Genomic DNA, 22,406 nt, shown 5'->3' on the forward strand with positions numbered 1-22,406 from the left:
TACGGGGAAAATTCCGGAAGGTGGAAGATTATGAAAATGGGAAGCCGTGTGGAATTAGCTGCAGGGGGTTGTGTTTTCTCCCAAAAGAAATGTTGTCGAAGGGAAGTGATTTTCTTTGTTTTACGTGGGGTGCCGTGTTTCAATTTTCGCTTTTCAAGCAGCTTAATGATGGTAAGAAGAGATAACAAATATTTGACTGTGAAAGAGGGATTGTAATTTCTATTTTCTTAGCTTATGACTGAAAATCGTTTGGAGGAAAATCAATCAAGGGATGGAAACTTGGTGAATGCCACCTTATCCATCGAGAATTCCTCTGACTTCCGATGATTGGTGGAACGGCAGCTGTCATAAAATACAAAATTCCATCGCTGTTGTAACTACTTGTTCCAAATGCTAATCTTACTTTATGTAAGCATTTGTCTTCCTGCTAAGCAATGCATTATGCAGTTCCACTACCCTACACTATGCCAACCTACGAGTTTAATATCGACGCCATTGTCCTGAGGCTATTTCTCACATGTACAACAGCCCGGTATATTTTCCACTTTCTCCTCCCTGCAGAAGCGCAACAAAACAACAATGGCAAACCATCAGGAGCACAATTCATAATCATAAGCGCCATCCTGTTCCATACATTCACATGCGAGGCGGTGTCTGTTTTTATCAGGGCTTTGCAGTCAGTGGCACCCCCAGGATTTAGTGTTTTTCCATCATTTCTCCTCCAAAACGTACAAAACCATAAAAAATTATCACTCCCTCACTGCTTGCCAACCTTGGGTTCCGACAGTAGCGTTGCATAACGACAGAGTACTGCACTTTAGTGCTTCTTTCTTATTCTTCGCCCCTACTCCCACATTCACAACCGGCGCCACTACTTCGCTATTTTGCCAGACAATAGGAAGATTTGACGAAGAAAAAAGACAAGTTCAAGTGTCCCGGTATGCTCTCGCTATCGTGCACATATCACACACACACACAGACACATACTTTGCATGATTTCATTATTTTAAATTTGAGCTTTCAGGTTCAACCCATGTCTGATTACAATGGCAAGGAAAAGTTCTTCCTGGTTTCCGAGACTCGGAATTACAGCAGGAGGTGGAATAATGTAGAATGCCTCCTGCGGTGACGTCCGGGCAGACAGCTTCCTGCAATTCTTACACGTCTTGGATTCCTGGGTCACAACGTCACCCACTGTCATAAAGTTCAAAAGCGACATTTCTTTTGTCATTTTTCAGCCTTCTTCGCTTTGATGCAGGATATCCCGCATCCCCCCGTTTCTGATCTACTCTAACCCTTGCTTGGGTCGTGTATGTGTGTGTGCATGGAGACATGCGGTTTTACTTTCAAGTAACATGCACAGACAAAGGACCCGAGGCAAGCGATATGATTTATACGACGTTTGAATGGAAATTGTCTCCCGGAGCATTCCTCTTTTGTTCTGCGGCAAGTTGTTGCAATTCCACAATCCAATTTGGCTGGTTTGGGAAATGTTTCTTGCCTTGCTAGTGTCAGGATGAAATCAAAACTGTCATTACGGAAAACTGAGGGTTTTGTTGCACACAGATTGTGGGGTTATTGAAGAGAGGTTCTGTAATATGCTATGCATGTGAGGATAAGAGGATCAACTTTGATAAATATGTTTGTACAGTTTGTATGCTTGATAATGAAAGGTTTGTCTACCATTAAAATTGTCGTAAGAAACATATAAAGGGTGTCCATAGTTAAATTTCATCACATAGAAGTACTCGCCAAAAATGAGTCTCTCAACCGATTTTCATTAAATTTGTTATACTATATATACGCTTGGTTTACGTATATTTATTTCACTCTATTTTTTCACCAAATCTAAATGCCTCAACTTTCTTCTTAATTCCACCAATAAGGTTTTGTACAACATGATTTCAACATTAGTGACAACTTTAGGATGCTTACGGAGTTCGTGCTTCATTATAGCCCAGCATCTTTTGATCGGTCGCAACTCCGGTGTGTGTTGAGGGATTGAGATCCTTCGTCTTGTACCACTCTAGAACCTTGGACTAGTGACAAGAGGCTAGATCCGGCCAAAACAATTGTAGGAATGTTGTGCAATTTTAGAAACGGAAGCAGTCGTTTCTTCACGCACTCATTCATCTAGAAATTGCCATTTACGGTTTTAGTTGTTACGAAAGGCTTGCTCCGCTTTCCGCACGAACAAATCGCCTTCCAAATCATGAATTTCTTGGGGAACTTCGACACTGGCTGTTTCCTGAGGGACTCTGAAACATCGATCTTGTCTTTCGCAGTCACATACTGGTTTCCCAGAAATTGTTTGAAGTCCGCTTTTACGTATGCTTCATCGTCCATGATGCAGCAGTGTGGTTTTATCAACATTTCTATGTACAGCTTACATGCCCGCGTTCTAGCTGTCCTATTCTGTCGTTCATTGTGGTTTGGTGCTTTCTGAACCATGAATGAACGTCGTCCTGCTCGTTTCTTGGCTTTCTTCACGAAACGTTTTGTCAGGTGTAGTTTTTTCACGACATCCTGAACGGAATAGTTAGGTTTGCATTTGAAGGCAGCAACCACTCGCTTGTGATGTTCAACGCAGTACGGAACACTTGTTTGTTGCACTCACTTGCTTCCGATCGACAGTTAAACGTTCTCCGAATCGTTCTATGGTACGAGAAACAGTAGATTGTTGGATTCCCAACATCTTTCCGATGGCTCGATGCTAATCCATTTTCAAAACTACTAGAAATTTCACAATAAAACTCATGCAGTGTAAACAATCACGCTGAGACCGTCTCAACCCCAAAATTTCATTACAATTTAGCCAAAGGGCAAAATGTTACAGCTTTTTGAAAGTGATGCAATTTAACTCTGGACACCCTTTAGATAGGATTTAATAAACTTTCTTTTCGAACACGGCAGCAGCACTTGTACCTCCCGGTGATCACGTATTGTCGATAGAAGCTATTGTTTCTTTGCACTTTGTTCATTGTGTACAAGCTCGGTTGCTGTTCGATATAAAAATGTCGAAGTGAAGAAAATGCTTCGTTTCCATTTCCCCACCTGGGGCCAGATTGCCAACTTTGTGCAAGCAATGGATGCGAATGCTGCTGAGATGGGAGCACCTTGCTGGAGTTCAAGGAACATATTTATTTTACGACGGGATCAAAAACAAATGCTTCGTATGCAAGTGGAGGGGCACCGCATGAATTCTTGCCTCAAGTAGGAGATCTAGAAACAGCTACAAAAGCAACACAATGATCAATATGGAGTGAAGATGTTCTTGACTTGTGCTTCCCACACAATGTTCAAATTCATGCACTGGTTGAGATATTCGTTGACGTGTGTTAAACCATCTCAAAATCCGGAATTTTTCAAAGTTTTTGATTTTTGTATGTTTGCTAGGAGTTTCCGAGGTTCTCACAGCTGCTGGAATTGCCAAAACATTAAGACCCCTTGAAGTTTCAAGAGTGTCAAAAGCAGGGCTGGTAGCGAGTCACTTTTTAGTGACTTGGTCACTTTTTTCAAGCCAGTCACTAAAAAGTCTCTTTTTTAAGGCCAAGTCACTAAAGTCACTTTTATTTGTAATAAGTCACTATTTCAAACTTTTTTAAACGTGGTCTATATTTTGTTCTATTTTTGAACAATTCGAAGTCCTGGTAGGGTTTTTGATCTAATTTCCGTCCTACTAAGCACAACCCGCGCTTTACCTCTCTTTTCTGAACGAGTTTAAACAAAAATTGAATATTTCTGTTAAAGATGACCTCTAAATTCATTCACCTTTCCATACGTACCGTTGGATTTGATAAACGGTCACACATTGTGGAAATATAATTGAAAATCTAACACTGCTTCTTGATTCTAAATTCGTTCTACGAGTTTCAATTCCATCCTAACGCATTGAAACGCCATTAGATTTTCTTCGGCCTACGGTTAAACTTAGAAAAAGAGGATTCGCTAGGAGCGCTCTATGCGCTCTAACTGAATTTATGTTGTAGCTAATGAACTTACGCATCAGAACAAACCTATTATTGATTTGTGCATGGTGAAATCATTGATATTATTGATCTTTTCTGATCGATAGAACGGAAATGGGCGATTACGACGAAGTAGTGCTCTACCCTATAGAGTTTTTTTTACCTTTAATCGTTCTTCTCTATCTACAGGGTTTCCTGTCGACTCATTTGGCTAAATAAAGTTACCTGAGTTTTCCAGGTTTTTCCATAACTTTGGCGGATAATTTCCAGGTTTATAATAAGAATGCTATTTATGAAATGCGTTAGAAATATGACAATCAGTTTTAAAGAAACAGCTTTAGCTCAAATTCATCAAATGTTGAAGTTGATGACTTACTTTATTTTAGTAAGTCTAAGATCACAACATTTTTGATGTCTTGACTTTTCGTACTATTAAAAATGTGGAAACTTTAATGAGGTTCTATTGATCTCAGAAAAGCTAGATCTAGAGATCTTAAGTGGAAGTCCCCGAAACTTCAGCCCAGACTATTGAATTGATTAAAAAATCTATAAGCGTGAGTTTAGACAAATTCAGGATAATTCCATGAGGTGCTGAAATAAAATCGAGAACCCTTAAGATGTTCCTAGAGAGACCTTGAGAAAATTTATGAAATCTTCTGAAATATTTCAGAAACTTCACAGAAATCCAGAGAATTCCAGGGAAGTTTAAAGGTGTTCACGAGAATTCCATTTATTTTAAAGCAGAACTGAGATCTTCATTAGATTTGAGAGTATTAGGGAAGCTCCGAGAACATGAAGACAGATAAGAGAATCAATAAGCAGTTCAAAAAATTTCAAGGAAATTGCAGAAACCGGAATTTCCGGAACTTCGGTTTGCTCAGAGAAAATTTCTGAAACGTAATAAATATTATATGAACTCCGGAAAATGTGAGACTATTTCAAGGGTGTCATATCATGGAAATTTTAAGATTATAGAAAATTCGAAAATTTAGCTAAGTTGATTACAGAACATCAATGAAGTTCCATTAAAGAGAACTTCCAACCAGCACCGGTATTTTCAAGAAATTCCAGAGAACTTCTAAGAAATTCAGATATTTTTGATTGTTTCATTATATTCAGTGAAGTTCTGAGTAGTTCGAGGACGATTAGATAGCGTCAGAAAAATCCCATTAACTTAAGGAAATAAGTGACCTACAAGGAGTTCCTTGGAATTATGGGATATTTCGAGAATTCTATGATTGATCTGAAAACTTTAGAAGCTTCAGGAAATTATAAATATATATATATATACACTGAAGTCTTTTTTTACACAGTTTTTTTACGCGGTTTTTTTACACGGTTTTTTTTACGCGGTTTTCCACGATTTACACGGTACGTTTTTAACGATTTCTCGACAACGATACAACCTATCGACTTGCTTCCAATCACATTATCCGTTTCAAGCTATAGGTAATCGAATGGCATACTTAAAAAAATCACAATTTTTGGTGTAAATACAGAAATGTTTAAAATATGTCTATATGGACCATATCATGCTTTAATTACAAATGGCATCAAAATCCAATTTTTTAAAACATTTAAGTATGCGAAAAATCAAAATCTCGTAGGTTTTTTTTACACGGTTTTTTTACACGGTACGTATCCCCCGTGTAAAAAAAGACCTGAGTGTATATCAGAAAATTTACCGGAACATTTGATCAATTTAGAGAAATGAAAGTTAGCATAGAAAACTTCTTGCAGGGAAAACTTAAGAAAAATTGTAGACCTTAAAGGCAATTCAATCATTCCAGTAAAATTGTGGGTTCTTTTAAAAAATACTAAGGCAGCGCAGTCTAGAGAATTTGAAGGAAATTGAGAAATATTTTGGGCAGTTTTAAAACCATCAGAAACTCTAGACTATTGAAGAAGTTATGAATTAGTTTCGATAATTTGAACATGAGACAAATCTTGAGAACTTCAGTGAAAATCATAGAAATATATTAATTATTCCGCTGTGGAACGGAAGCCTAAAGAAGTTCCTGGAATTTCAGAATAACTTCGAGATCTTCAAAGAAGTCCAGATATCTTCAGAAACATTTCGAGAACTTCATAAAAGTCTATGGAACTTAAGGGAAGATCCGAGAACTTCAGGAACTTATATGGACATTTCGGGAGCATTTCAAATAAGTTTAGTAAAGTTCCAACAAGGGGAATTTCAGGGGAGCTCAGTTCCATTAGTTTCACTAAATTAGCGGAAAATTTCAAGAAGTTCCCAAATTTTCATAGAAATTTAGAAATGTTACGAAAATTATTGAGGTTTTCACATAAGTCCACAAGTTCACGGAAGCTTAAACATTTTTAGAATTAAGTTCAATTACATTTAGGGTAGTACAACAAGCTTCATGAGAACTGCAAACACTTTAGAGAAGTTTCGAGAACTTCAAGACATATATACATCTCACTAAAAAGCTAAAATAAAAACTTCAAGAAAGAACAGACATCCTCGGAGCAGAGATATTCCAGAGCAGGCAAATTATATAAATTTTAAAGAAGTTTAGAGAAATTCAGTGAATTTTTAAAACTTTAGAGAAGATTCATGATCGTTAGGAAAATTGTGGAAACTTTAGGAAGTCCGAAAAAGTTTAGAGAAGTTGAAAACAATGATGTATTGTGAAGTATTGTGAGCATCAGGTTAGTTTTTCAAACTACAAAAGAACTTCAAGGCAGTTTAATTAAATTCTGGAATATTTTGGGAACTTTCAAGTAGTTATGAATACCTCAGATTAGATATTCAACGGAGATTTCTCATGAAAATTTGTATGGAGTTTACTATCTTAAGCTTCTTTACATGAAGTCTAAAATTCCTCAGAAGTACCATGAAAGCAGATTGCAGTTGATGTTTTTCTCATAGATTTTTTTCTCCCAGAACTTCGGTGGAATGAGGTCCGTAGAAATTATAATAAAATTCCATGAGCCTTAAAACTGTGCAAGGAATTTGGCTCCAGATTCTTAAAATTTCTTGAAGTATATAACTTGTCAGTTCAGAATTTATAAATTTATGTATTTGTTACTGAATGAAAATAACTAAACATATAAATTTTCATTATTTTAAAATGCATTATTAGTAAGAAAATTATTGAATTTCCTAAGAAATGATAAGATTCCCTGATACTTCCAGGTATTTTCAAGAAAAATAGATTTCCCTGCGAATTACCGGTTTGCATGTTTTCCCAGGTAGTAGAAGCTTGGTAGTAGAGGTTTAGTCATAAACATTCTATTGAATCTTTCGCTTTAATGGTTCCTATCGTACATATTTAAGTGTTTATGAGATTCTAATTGAATTAGTCTAAAACATCAAACATTTATTTGGTATGCCATCAGAACGAATAATTTTCTTCCCTTAGGTCACCTTTTAGTCACTTTTTTACAACTAAAAGTCACTATTTGGTCACTTATGTCTTCAACATGGTCTCTAAAATCACTATTTTGACAGCAGTGATCGCTACCAGCCCTGCAAAAGCTCCTGAAGGTGCTTCGATGAGTTTCTAAAAAATCTAGCATTATAAAGGCTTGATCATTTGTTTGGAGTTGGGTGTGTCATCGATCGTTTTATAGTTTCGAATGTTCTCGGAGTTTCTCAGAATATTTGTTTTCCTCTGTTCAGGATATAAATCCACTGCGACGGCGACCAGCAATTTCATCTACTGTAGTATACCCGTATCCTTAGTTTAGTGCATGTCCTATTACTTCATCACTATTGAGAAACGATTAAGTATTTGGTTTTGATACAGTTTTCATTCTTGCATTCATTGCAATGAACCTTACTTTCGGAATTTCAAGAGATGCAGAAGTTCCATTAGTTAAGCAGCTAAGTAGTAGGTTAGCTTCCACTACCAATATTGCGTTCAAATTTTTACTGCGGAGCCGTTCTGCAATTACTACACAGTCGCAATAAACTATGAACTAACCAAATTGGCGAGAAACTGAAAGAATGCGAAAAATGTTCTCCGTCGAGTGCTAATTCAATCGAATGTGCAAAACTGATCAGTTGAGATCTTGAATCAACCCAGATTAAAGTTTACTGTTTTAGTTATACCGTGGAAGATGTCGATCCCTCACGGTATTAGCGTAATGTGTTTCACGTCAATTCTATTTTGAAATTTAAAGCTATGTTTGAAGCTGTAAATCAAAAGATTGATTCTCTTTAACAATCGATGATATTGAAACATGCAAATATTGTATAGATATTGAGTTATAGAGCCATATTAAAAGATGATTTTCACGACAACGATGATCTGCTTAATTGACTCTCTATGGTTTTTTGTTCTATAACTACCGTATGCGTGATAATGTTTGCACCATCGTACAAATAAGGTTCCCGTTTCATCTGTGCATACAATGCCTTGGTTTTCTTTGCATGCACCTAACCTATAGCTCATACCGTAGTAGGCTGTGTATAAAAGAAAATGATTTACTTAGTTTGACAGTTGCACCATGACGAAGTGGCAGCGTATTCGTGATTTGTCCCACGCGCAAATGTCACAAAAAGACATTTCAATCGCCGTGGGAGTGTCCCGGTGGACCGTGAAAAGGGTTTTAGACCAGGTCCAAGATCAGCTCGGGTTCCGAGGGTTATCGCTGCCTTAAAAAGGAAGATTCGAATGAATCCAGTGCGTTCAATAAGGAAAATGGCAAAGGAACACGGGATCAGTGACTTTACGGCACGGAAGATCGTAAAGGAAGATTGCGGGGTGAAGTCGAGGGCACGGAAAAAAAAACTCACATGATTACCAACCGCATCCGGGAGCTACGAGTCGAACGATGCAAGAAAATCTTGAACTTCCGTAAGCGAAAAAATCCGGTAATCCTGTTCACCGACGAGAGTATGTTAACCGTCGATCCCGTATCAAATGCCAGAAACGACCGGTATATTAGTTCTCTTCCGGTAAAAGACGTGGCCGACGAGCACAAGAACATGTATCTGACCAAGCATCCTGCTAGCGTTATGGTGTTTGGATTGGTGGCTTCCGATGGCAAAAAAAATGGACCGGGTTTCAATCCAGAAGGCGACAAGGTCAACACGGAGGTCTACATCGGGATTTTAAGTAAGTATGTCCTTCCGTGGATCAAAGAACAGTACGGTCCGAAGCCAAATAATGTATTTCAACAAGATGGGGCTCCGTGCCACACCTCGAACGGCACTCAGAATTGGTTGCAGGAACTTCTTCCGTTCTGGGCGAAGGATATGTGGCCGCCATCCAGCCTCGATCTTAATCCGCTGGATTACTCAATATGGCGCGTCATGAAGACCAAACCTGCCGTGCATTCCGGAAGCATGTGGATGCCGTAAATGCAGCAAGTGGAAACTCGATGGATGATTAACATAGTTTGAGACTCTGAGAAACATCCCCCCTTTGAATAAATAAAAAAAACTCGAAAACAAAATTTTTGAGATTTTTTTAAATTTTGACATTGCTTAATGGTGCAAACATTATCACGCATACGGTATACTTCAATATTGAGCTTTGCAAAGTTGACTGTATGCTCTTGAAAACGACACAGTACAGAAAGTGGAATCACTGAAGAATGATCCACATTACTTACCAGCCTTGTCACGCTCAGCTGTCATTTTTCGATCGGTTCTGCGTTCAACGATGATAAATCCAAACGAACGAATCATATACGTGTCTGTTAATATTGCATGCAAAATTGATTTCTGATACCAACGATTTTTCAAATCACCCACCCAGACACTAAAGCCGTCATCCGTGAGAAAATTGATTATAATCGCTTTGTTTAGCAAACCCGCCTCCATGAATTACTCCAAATAAATAAACCGCACAAGCCACATCAAAGCTTTCCTCTTGGACTGCTGATTACTCGATCCTATTTATAGAACCTGGCCATTTATTCCATTTAAACTTGGGTTTCTCCCTATTTTGCTTCCAATCTTCAAAGGTGAAAGGTCAACATTCACCGAAATGGATTGTTTGGAATTACACGCCGTGCTGAGCGGGCGTTGTCGGACCCGAGACACCAAGAACAAAAGACCGTTCGAGCTGATTCCTCAGTTCCCGGAACGATGAAAATGTTTGGATAGCCAACAATATTCCAAAGTTTATTTGTACATTCGAGAAAAAAAAATGATGATAGCAGCAAGGCTTGGCTGAACCGCAATTTCAAACAACGACGGCTAACACGGGACGACCGACGACGATGACGACGACTCAATATTGTTAGAATGCAGACAGAACAGTAAACCCAACAGAAATAACATGAATTTAGCAAGCAGGCCCACATAAAATACACTTTTCATAGTGCACCTCACTCCAGTAGTGCTTGGATGTGATGGGTAGTGGCAACTAGACGACGGTCATGGAAGCCAAAACCCATCCGAACTGGTAGAACGGGGTGTGGGGGTGGGAGGCATGTTTGGGATTATTTTCCATGACCTTTTGATAATATTCTGAACTCCGCTTTTATTTCGATAGGTGGGCGTCGTTATTGGATTGATGCTGATTCGGTCCTTCGATTTAACCGTTTGTAATTCCAATGATTTACAATTCCCAAAGGATTTAGAATTTAGAATGTAAACTGGTAGATATAGAAAGGTCAGATTGGAGATTGTTCTTATTATTATTATTTGCTGTGATGAACCAACTGGAACTTTATGCCTGCCACAGAGAGCTTTCTAAGTATGTATCATTTTTGCATTTTTATATTAATGACTCAATTTCCAAAGAAGTCGAGAAATGTTGGAACCTGAAAATTGCTTGACCGAACCGGACCGATAGGATAAGAAAGCGCTGTATCAGACTACGTCAAGAACCTCATAACAAGACATGCCCTTGACCTCAATATTGAAAAAAAGAGAACGAGAAAGTGATTGCGCATTATTGTTGTATCGTTTTCCTGCGTAGGAGGGAGCATGGCTATTGTAAGGAGCAGGGATACATTCGCACTCTAACGTGTCATTTTTTTGTTTTTAAGCATAGTGTAGTATTGTTGACAGCTCAAACTGATTGCAACAGCGCCGCACCATTCAATTCGTTTCCTCCATCCAGCGATAATTGACATGGCAACACACTGCTTGTGCCTTCGCTCATTTTCTGGGAGATAAAACAGTCAAACTGTTGAGAAATTCGCCACGGACTGGACTGAACATGGTTTGAAAACGGTAATTTTTAATATTTTAGAAAAAAATGTTTGATCGACCGGACCATAATATAATGAAATCACAACCAATGGTCTAAAATAGTGCGTCTTTATTTTTTAACTGAAGATGGAAATCACGTGATTGATTTGTAATTAAATTTATGTCAGGGCATTAGCATATAGTGGGTAACATCACGTATGAGTGCTGTTAGTAGTTTTTTTTTTCAAAAAAAAGAATTAGTAATTCACGAATGTTCCATGTTCCATCAACATTACGATGACATGGTTTCAAAACAACCCTCATTTTAATATTCGAAATGAAAAATCAAGCAATGCTGCTTAGATGATTTTTCATCAATATAAAGTAGAGCTTCCATATACCGGGGGTTCCCATCATCCCGGGATTCGGGAGATATTTATTTGATATCCCAAGAAATCCTGGGATCCCGGGAAGTGAATAAAGATTGTTGATTATTTCAATAGTCGTATGTGTTTCTAATTATTATTTTACGATGTTCTGAAATGCGGGTTTGATTTTTTTTTCACTGTTCATCTCCTTCGAAGAATAATAATAAAACAATATTTCTTCAGTAACAGGGACACCAGATGTGGAGATATGTTTGCAAACATTTAAAATTCCGTGAAGGTATTTTTTTATGTGTACATTTTGAAGATTTTTCATGATTTGTGAAGGATTGTCCCCCGTCTCGATGAGTCTCATCGTCGCCCGCTGGTCATCGTAACCGGTTGAACTCCAGACGAATCTAGAACCACACTACCGTTCATACTGGCGACATCGCTCTGATGAGGCAACGAAACCCTACCCCCAAGCTCCTCCCCTTATCCTTTCCTTCGACAATGTACCCCTCTAACCTCGGGAAGCCGCGAGTATTCGGCCCAACTCCTACTACACAAACAATTAAGTGAATTATCGGTTCCGTAAAGTTAACGTGATTGAGCCTTCCAAATAAACCAACTAGATGATTTGTGAAGTCGTTTGAAGACATGTTGAATCTGAAGAAGCTTCCGATGGATTTTTTTTTAATTTTAAGCTGGCATATGAACATTGACAAATAAACGAAGGCTTAAGCTTCATATTTTAAACTCCTTCCTGAAAATTTCTAATATGAACAATGTAATCAAAATCGGATATTTCAGAATGAAACTTAATTCAATTGAATATTTACAGGACTTCACTGAAATCTTCGATTAGCTGGAGATCTTTTGAATACTTCTTGATCAACGTGCAATTTTGGAAGAATATCTTTGCAATAATACCTGAAGTTTCAAGGCTCCAATATCCAGAGGAGTGGAGGCGAACCAGCCTAAGGCTGAAAGCCTCCTAAATAAAGCTAAATAATAATAATAATAATCCAGAGGAATTTATTGAAATCTTCGATCAGCTGAAAATCTTTTAAATACTTCCTGATCGACCGCCATCTTGAGAGAGCCAATTGAATGTTTGACCAGTTTAAGATCTTCCGATCTTTCTGATCAACCTTAATTCACTAATATCTGATCAACCAGCAATCTTGAGAGACTATCAGGAGACGTCATTTGAATATTATGAACAGTTGAATATCTTAAGAATAATAATTGATCAATCTGAAGACTTGAAACATATCCAGATGGCTTTCAATCTCTGATCAGCTGTATATCCTTTTAATACTCTCTAATCAAACTTCTGTCTTGGAAGGATATCTAAAAGATGTCATATGATTTTTTGAACTGTTGCAGATCTTCAGAACATTACTTGATCAACATGAAAAGTCTTCAATAATATCCAGCGAAGATTATTGACATCTCATCGAAAATCCGTGAAAATCAACAAAGTCATCTAACATTCTACGACGCTTCCTGAACTTCTACGAAGATTTCTGTACTTTCAAGAAGTTTCTTGAACTTAAACTCACTTCCATGAACTCAAGCCTCTATGAAGTTCCTTGAATATGAGGAATGTTCGACGAACTCCTGAGATTTTTCGTCAACTTCTACGAAGTTCTCAGTACTTCAAAGAATTTTTCCATAGCTTACAACTTTTATTTTTTCGATAGCTGCAACTAAATTTCTGCCAAGCTTGATGAACTTGTACGAATTTCGTATAATTCATATAATGTTATGTTATCATCTACAAAGTTCCATTAACTTCTAAAATAATGTCTTAACCTCTTAAGATCCTCCATTTTTCATTCGGTCTCAAAAATCCATCCACTTCTTCAAATTTTTGGGAAGAACCTGATCCTTTTCTAGGAATTTTCTTGAACATATTGGCTGAACAAAGCTCCCAAAGTTACACAGTTCCCTAACAAACGAAAATCCTTAAAGTTATAAGAAGTTTGATGAATTTATACTTTATTTCCTGAGCATCTAAGCAATGTCTTAAGCTTTTAGGAAATTTTCTGAATTTCTACAAATTTTGCCGAACTTCTACAAAGTTTGCCGAAGTTTTTCAAAGTTCCTTGGTCGTTCCTTTTTCAAAGTTCCTTGAAATTCCCTTCTACAAAGTTCACTTCACTTTTAGGAATTTCGATGATATTCTGCGAAGTTTCTCGAACTTCTACAGAATTTCTCAAACGAACAAAAATCATTAACAGTAATTAAGAGAAATCCTGGAACACTTTTATGAAGTTTCCTGAAAAAACTTCAACAAGGTTTACAAACAGAAATTCCCACTTCTATGAAGTTTTCCCGAATTTACGACCACCTTACGACATTCTGGAAACCTCTATGAAGTTCTCCGAATTTCTCTTAAATTTCCTGAATGACTACACAGCAAAAAAATAATTTTAATATCACATCAAAGTTGATGCACTTCAATCATGTCGAAAATATGGTGTAATATTACTTTGCCAAAAAGGACAAAAATATCATTAATACAATACATAAACTGAAATTACGCTGCTTTTACTGCATTTGTTAATTTTTGTGGCCATTCAAAATGCATAAGATTTTCGTCATGATTGAAGTGCATCCTCTTGGAAGTAATATTAAAAAAAAAAATTTGCTGTGATACGCTGTCTCCTGAACATCGATAAATTTGCTGAAATTTTACGAAGTTCGATGGTAATAAAGAAAAATTTCTGAACCTTAACGAAGTTCCCCGAGTTTGTGAGATCCTGCCAGTTTGTGGGAAATAGATTGTATACAAACAGATAATTGAGCAAACTATCACCCTTATTGTGGTCTTTAGTAGTGGACGAACTCCTTAAAACTTTAGCGGAGCAGGGTTTCGAGGTGATTGGATACGCAGACGATGTGGCCATTATAGTTCGGGGAAAGTTTGAGAACACGATTTCAAATCGGTTACAAACTGCCCTAAACATGACCTTCCATTGATGTAGGAGAGAGGGCTTAAATGTAAATCCTTCAAAAACTGTCATAGCTCCTTTCACAAAAGGAAAAAAAAATGTTGGCACAGCCTACTCTAGATGGAGTTTGAATTCAGTTCGCGGATGAATTAAATACCTAGGTGTTACTTTGGATAGGAAACTGAACTGGAACTCTCATCTTGACAAGGTTATCACCAAGGCTACAAATTCGCTATGGGTCTGTAGTAAAGCTGCGGGGAAAACGTGGGGACTACGACCGAATATGGTACACTGGATATATACAGCCATAGTTCGACCAAAAATTACCTATGCTTCACTGATATGGTGACCCAAAACAAATGAAATAACCGCTCAAAAGCAGTTAAGAAAAATACAAAGACTTGCTTGTATATCAATGACAGGAGCAATGAGAAGCACATCATCAGATGCTTTGGATGCCGTTCTCAATACCCAAGTAACAAATCTAGAGCTGCTTGGCTATATTCAAAATTTATAAAGGTTATATTGCAGCTGCAACCATTACCTACAGCTTTATGACGGTCATATACAATGCAAGTCATGAAACATTCTTATAGCTATCTACAAAACCCCTATAAAGCTAATTAAAAAACCAACTGATGCTTATGCTATTTTCACTTATGAAAGGTTTTATGATTGCTTTGAAGTATACAAAAAAGTAATATAAATTGCCCTTATAAAACCAAAAAATAAATCCTACCGTTGCTTTATAAGTAAGCACAATAAAACTAGTTGGCCATGAAACAGTTATTTTAAAACAATTATAAGCATTCAGTTGCAACTTGTCAGAAATGTAAATAGGTGGTTTATTTTTACAACATAGAAAAGAATAAAAACTTTCCGGTACTTCCAAGCGGAGCGCAAAGAAAATCAACAAAATTGTTAGCATGAGCATGAAAACATTTCGTGTATACGTATACGCGACGTAGTGTGCGTAAGAAAAACGTCAGCAATCTCCATGATTCATCCGTTCTCGCTCGCATATACGTGGGGTGACACGGACGAATCTTGTTCGAAATGGTGACAGTCCTAGGGCAAAAAGGTTGAAATCACGCATAACTTTTCATAAAGGTTAATGTACCATTCAAAACTTTTCTAAATGTTTTTAAAATTCATCGGTTGCACCCGTAGAATAGGAATATACATTTGCCCTCAAATAAAAAAAAATAATTCAAGCTGAAAATTGCATTAGGTCCTAAGTAATATTGACAGATTCGCTTCGTCAACTTTCTCTTTGCATCCCCACGGTCATGTAAAGACATTCCCAGGTATTTTCAGCACATAAATCGATAAAAGAAGCTTTTATCTAGCATTCAATACGACAAACACATCAAGAAACGGTTCTGTGAATAAGTTATTAACGAAAGAGAAAGTCGACGAAGAGAATCGATCAATGTTACTAAGGACCTAATGCAAAGTTCAGCTTGAATTGCTCTTGTAAAAGTAAAATAGTTGTCGTAATAAAATCATGCATTATGCTTTTCTGTTCTGCTTTCATCCCATGCACACTGGGCCAGGAATGCAACTTAGCGGAGCAAAATTAATAACTCCGAAACGAAGCATTTCCGCGACTTGGTGTCTTCGGCAAAATTTCTCGTCATAATAAGGACCATCTATTGACATAAACAAATAGTTCAAAACACTTCCGCAAAGATGGTGTCACAATCTAACTTCTTTCTCTGACGTTTTGGAAACTTGATGTCTTCGGCAAAGTTGTTTATCTTGACAAAATGAACAGCTCTTTCAAAGACGTAAAATTTCCACAGTCTACTGGTTCCAAGTTATATGGAGTTAAAGAAAAAAAATGTCGAAAATATGGTTTTTACCCTTCTTACAAAGAAGGGTATAGATATCACTTGAAAAAAGGACTATCGATCCGAGGCCCGGAGGGCCGAGTGTCATATACCATTCGACTCAGCTCGACGAGATCGAAACATGTCTGTGTGTGTGTGTGTGTGTACGTGTGTATGTGTGTATGTGTGTGTGTATGTAACGAAATGAATGCGCTCATGTTTCTCAGCAACCGCTCAACCGATTTGGACCGGCGCCAAATGATAGGTCTTGGGGTCCCATTGAACCCTATTGAACGGTTTTGGAATTGGTGAACCGGTTCCGGAGATATGGCCAGAATAAGATCCGGTGAATATGGGCCTTCACGCTGGACACATCAAATTACTACAGAATTCAAAAATAAGATCAATGCAAGTCGTGTTAAGTGTTCCAGACCACATTGGACACACTTGGACATGTTCCGGGTACCCCGGGGAAGTTGCTTGAATATGAATTGAATTAAAACCCATTAAATCACATTAAAATACGATGATAAGGTGATTGGTAGCCAAGTTTATGTCAATAGATGGTCCTTATTATGACGAGAAATTTTGCCGAAGACACCAAGTCGCGGAAATGCTTCGTTTCGGAGTTATTAATTTTGCTCCGCTAGGTTGCATTCCTGACCCAGTGTGCAATGTAAGCATTAGACATTTTAAGAAATTGCGCTTGGTGTTTTTCTTGCCTGCTGTCTTCTGTCGTCATATTGTCATTATGAAAATGCCATTAGCCTTGGAATAAAATCCAAGAAATTTTAATAAAATAATGGCTAAATAAGAGATCCGAAATGATTTCCAGTGTGCATTGGTATGAACTTATGTATTGAGATCTATTTTCTGTAAAATTAAGGTGATTCTGTCAAATTCATTTGATTTCTGAAACAATCTTTTTTGTTAACTTGAATTATTTTGGAGGCGCATTTATTTAACGCTCATATTATCTCAATATACACGATAACATTTCAAGCGCATATGTTTTGGAACTTCTAAAAAGAAATATATTTTCTTTAAGATTTTCACTAATTGACTAATTGACACCAACACTCAAACCTATTTTTACCGCTAAAGATTTCCATTTGGAAAAAAAGTTTCAGCAGAACAGAACAACAACAAGCTAATTTATGGCGGTTGCTTTGAAGTCAATACAAATTAAATTGGCTTTATAACTGATTTTCACCAAAGCGTAATAAAATTGCTTGGATACAATATTACTCTTATAGAGGCTATGAGAACCTTTTGTAGAGTATGAGGCTTCCTGACAAAAGGTTTTAAGACAGCTTTATTGTGATTCTCAAACATGCTTTATAAACCTTATCAAGAGTGGTCCACTAAGCTGTATAACGATCTTATAGCGGTTATCAAAAGGTTGTGCTGGAGCTATTAATTTTATTGGCGGTTTTATGAAATTGATCTCAATAACCACTAATAGAGTGCAATAAAACAAGAAATGTTACTTGGGTATTTTGCCCTTACCAGTGCTGTAAATTCTCAAAATCATTTGAACATTTTTGATGAAAATGAGAAAAGTAGCTATTCGCTATCAAATGGGACCTCCTCCAAATGGGTGATATCAGTTGCTTAGTCATTTGACGAAGGCATGGATCATTCTTATTTGAGAAACGCTATATATCATTCAATTGACTGTAACCTACTCATAAACGGAGCTCTGGTCGACATTCCGGCAAAAAGCTAAGCCAACCCGACACATATACCCAAAATTGACCGACAACAACACGACATTGGGTCAACATCAAACTTAAATTAGCCTTACATTGATCCGACATCGGGTCGACTTGTCTGTTCGGAACCATTTTGCTGGATTTCTTCCATACTCCACTGTCGTATATCAAATGATAGTGAGTGACTCGATTAACAGTGACAATGAGATTCGAATGAAAAAAAGGGGCTCTTCAAATTATGGTCATGTTAGAATTCGTTTACACAGAATTGATTGAATGGTTGTATTGGTTCATCTTCAATCGAATGATATGAAAGTTACAGCACTAGCCCTTACACCAATTTGTTAAACTACAGGCAGCAAAAAGTGCTTTACAGTTTAACCGTCAAAATAAACTTTTAGATGGTGACTTGGTAGGACATCTAAAGATCCTTAAGGATTTCAAGTTAAATCCAGCTGTAAAAATAATAGAAGATTGTATGGTAACAAAGACAAACTACGATGTTCCCTTCAAAATGGTTAAACCAAGCCGCCATACATGGGAGTCTGGTGGGCCAAACATACGTCAAGGATCTATTGTATTTTACACCGATGGCTCGAAGATGGGTGAAGATACTGGAGCTATGAACTTTGGCCCTGAAGTCAGTAAAATTATACCAATGGGACATAGTCCCACAGTATTTCAAGCAGAAATTCAAGCAATCATAAAAAATGCAAACATCTGTCTAACAAGAAAATACAGGTTTGCCAAGATCTGCATATTCTCGGATAGCCAAGCTGCTCTTAATGCACTTAAGGTGATACTCTAAGGAAGCCTTAGCGTGAAACTTTAAAGGCACAAATGTCAGCTTCCACAAAACATACAAATTTGAAATTGCTACTCCTTTTTTGCTGTGCTACTACAAACAGAGAGTAGCAATTTCAGTTTCACGCTAAGGCTTCCTTAGAGTATCGCCTTAAGGCGTACAAGTCGATCGAAGCTAGTGTGGGAATGTATTCTTTCCTTAAAACAATTGACCAAAAGGAACGAAGTCATATTATACTGGGTGCCCGGCCATTGTGGCATTGAAGGAAATGAAAATGCCGACAGTCTAGCTGGACGTGCTTCTACATCGAGCTTCATCGGTCCGAAACCATTTTGTGGAGTCCCTGAGTGTACTATAAGAATGGAACTAAAAAGTTGGCAAATGTACATAGTAGAATCTTACTGGAACGCCACAGATGTATCCAGACAGGCAAAAAGCCCAGATTAATCTTAGTAAAAGAGATCTTAGGGTAATAACTGGTCTTATGACTGGTCACTGCCCTAGCAGATATCACTTATATAAAATAGGAAAAATGTCTTCTAGCGAATATCGGTTTTGTCAATTTGAAAACGAAACTGCTGAACATATACTCTGCAGCTATGGATCACTATTCAATCAAAGAATGTTTGGAAAATTTATATTACAGGGTGATTCAGAATAACTGTCACCGATTTCACAAATATGCAATTCTCAATGGGTAAAATGGGTATATGCTCAAGTATTTTTGTTTTAAGTGTGTACAAATATCAGCTTGTATTGATAGTAGGATTTGAAATTTCATTCGTTTGTGATTTCAAGCAGCCATTGACGTCAAAATGGAGAATGGCATAAATCTTTAAAAAAATCGTGTGTTATCTTTTAGAAACTGAAATCTCTTCGCAAGAATGTAACATTTATTTTTGCATCATTATAGAGGTACAAAGGAAGCATGCTTGGAAAATCCGTTCAATATCAGAGCTTAAACGCATCACCAGGACTCAAAAAGTGCTGGAACTAAAGCGTGCGTGCAAGCTGTGGTTAATTTTCATGACTAATGTGGCTGATAATTAAGGTAAAGGGAGAGAGATTAGAAATAAACTATGCTTAGTTGAAGATTATATATGTAGAATATCTGGAATATAATGATATCAAAAATTCATGCAAGCGTTCAATCGTTATGACAATTTTAAAAAGGGACATTTATTCCGAATCACCCTGTAGAACCCTTTGAAGTTTGGCAAAGCAATCCCATAATGGAACCCTTTGAAGTTTGGCAAAGCAATCTCGCTTGAGACAGCATGCAATGTCAACAAATGTCGATCGCACCTGAATTGTGAGAGGATATGTGACTAGCTCCAAAATAAAATGGGTCAGACAACAATATTCCTAAGTAATGGACGCAGTTGTAAAAAGGCTCTACAGATAAGAAAACAAAATTGAGCAAACTTGTGAGAGTTATTAAGTGCATCTTTATTTCGAAGAACTTTCACTACATCTGGTATATTTCTCAAAACAATAGAAACCAAAGTTATTCTAAAATTTAGGATTTTTATGTCTTTCTAAACTGCTGCAACATTTCCATGAGCAATAGGAAATTTATGGAAAAAGAACAATCAATATTTTCACGTTGTTTTTAGATACTTGAAAAAAAAAGTAATTGAATATTAATAAGCGGGAATGTTTTTAGGTTTGATCCGGAAAAATTCGGGATTTCCAAAATGAAAATTAAGCGTATAGACATACTTGACAGGGAATTATAATTACTAGTTGGAGCTTACTGGCATTGCTTCTTATGATCGGGTACAGACAGAGACTGAATGATTCAAGGTTTTTAATCTTCTTATTTCTGGATTTGACACTCTCACAGAAGATTGTGCCAACATGTCAAGCAATTTGCAATTTGCTCTTACAAGAATGATTTTCTCTCCGGGCCTATCTAGGTTATCTGAGGCTAAAACATTTTTCGTCGAATATTTCTTTATTTATTGGGTATTAAAATTATTAGGTTAAAATCCGTCACATTTGTATCAATGAGATGCATGAAATGCTTCACAAACTCTAACTACACCACTGTGCATTTTACAGCACTGTGCAACAGTCGCAAAACCCACCGAGAAGTAAATATCTTGAAAAGATTCGACCACTCCGAGATAAGGCGAGGAAAACGTAAAATTTCCTAAAGCTCTGTGCAAGCGCTGCTCTTTATGTCTGCAAGCATATACAAAACGAGCATCCCACATGGTCGGTCTGCCCTGAAGAGCCGACGTCGACGGAGGTACCAAGCAAATACAAATAATACTCAGTCTATATATCTCAAAGCGTTAATATCTGGACAAACATTTGCGGGCAACTTTCCTGCGGGTAGAATACATGAGATTTTCCTCTGTTTGAAGTGGGAGCGATGCGAGGCTAAAGCAACTGTCTTGCTATAGGACCCTGCAGGTCCGGTGGAGCCGCATCATCTTTGTCAGAGCTGCTTTCTTCGAGGTCGGTAAAACTTCCGGAAAGAGAGTATCTGGCTTTTCCTTATCATCTTCTTAGCTCTCTCGTGTTGGGCGTCGTCCTATGGCATATGTTCGTTGTTTGATTCCGAAGAAGGTAAATATTTAACTTTATTCTAATATCCGTTGTTGTGAGACTATAAGACAAATCCAATTTTGATACAAAAGCCGGAATTTGTTTGCTGTAGCTGATTTTGTTGTCTTAAATCAAGGTTTGTACACGGTAGGTGGCGTGGCACTGAATTAATAACAAGTACGAGATCAAAACAAGCATCATATTTATTGTTCTCTTCCGAGTTGTAAACCTATGCTAATCAAACTCATTTTTCTTTCTTTCTTCCAGGGTGACTCGCCGTTTGGCAAATCAGAAGCCTACATCAAATTAGAACAACTTGGAGAAGGGTCTTATGCAACGGTATTTAAGGGTTATAGCAAGTAAGTACCACCCATTTGTCTACTTTATCTTTCGCTCGCAACCATTTCGCAACACAGTCGTAGTACAGTAAATATTGAAATTTTGGGAGATTTGTGATTTTCTTTTTTTCAATCAACTGAATATATATTTCCCCTTTTCCGGTGGTGTGTTGAAAGACGAGGAGCTAGCAAAAAGGTGTGACCATTTTGCACCGTAATCGCCACGTGCAGTCACGGCCATAAATGTCCCTGCTGGGAACAATTTGGACTGCTGCTTGGGATATCCTTTTACGAAGGGATGTGAAAAATCGACCAGTAGCAAAGCAGATTTACACACCTAGAATAGCGTGTAGGAAAATATTTAAATTTTTTATTGCATTATTTATGAGCTCAGAACCGTCGCCTTCGTCAGTAAAATTATTCAAATGTTTTGCTGTTCCTTTCAGCTTTCACTATTATTGTCGTGTGTCGATGTGAACGGTGGAGACGCATGATTCTTCGTAAGCCAATGATGCTTGTTGGCCAACATGCATCGTCTGTAGAGCCATATTTCTTATGCTTGAATACCTTCACTGTGGTTGCTATTTCGGTTTGCTAAACGATTTCATGTTGGCGATTTTCGACTTTTCGGCAGGTTTGTACTGTCAATATCAGAAAAGGGAAGATGAAAAGAGAACGGTGGCATCAACTTAAAAAAAATGAATCTGGGAGGCTTAGAGTTTGAGTTTTAGGGTGGGTGAAAGTGGGTGA

The 22,406-nt window shown here is 37.5% G+C and overlaps 1 protein-coding gene across 1 annotated transcript in view; it reads left to right on the top strand.

Moving 5' to 3' along the window:
* The window catches only part of Eip63E (cyclin dependent kinase Eip63E), a 503,378-nt gene that overhangs the window by 419,050 nt on the left and 61,922 nt on the right, over nt 1-22,406 (top strand). Inside the window, exon 6 of the mRNA XM_065218552.1 lies at nt 21,586-21,677. Within this exon, the coding sequence (XP_065074624.1) occupies nt 21,586-21,677 (92 nt within the window). The remainder of the gene's footprint in view (nt 1-21,585; nt 21,678-22,406) is intronic.

This window comes from Ochlerotatus camptorhynchus, unplaced genomic scaffold (genome assembly GCF_037179485.1).
Source record: "Ochlerotatus camptorhynchus isolate MF236.1 unplaced genomic scaffold, CSIRO-AGI_Acam_v1.1 ptg000089l, whole genome shotgun sequence".
NCBI lineage: Eukaryota > Metazoa > Arthropoda > Insecta > Diptera > Culicidae > Ochlerotatus > Ochlerotatus camptorhynchus.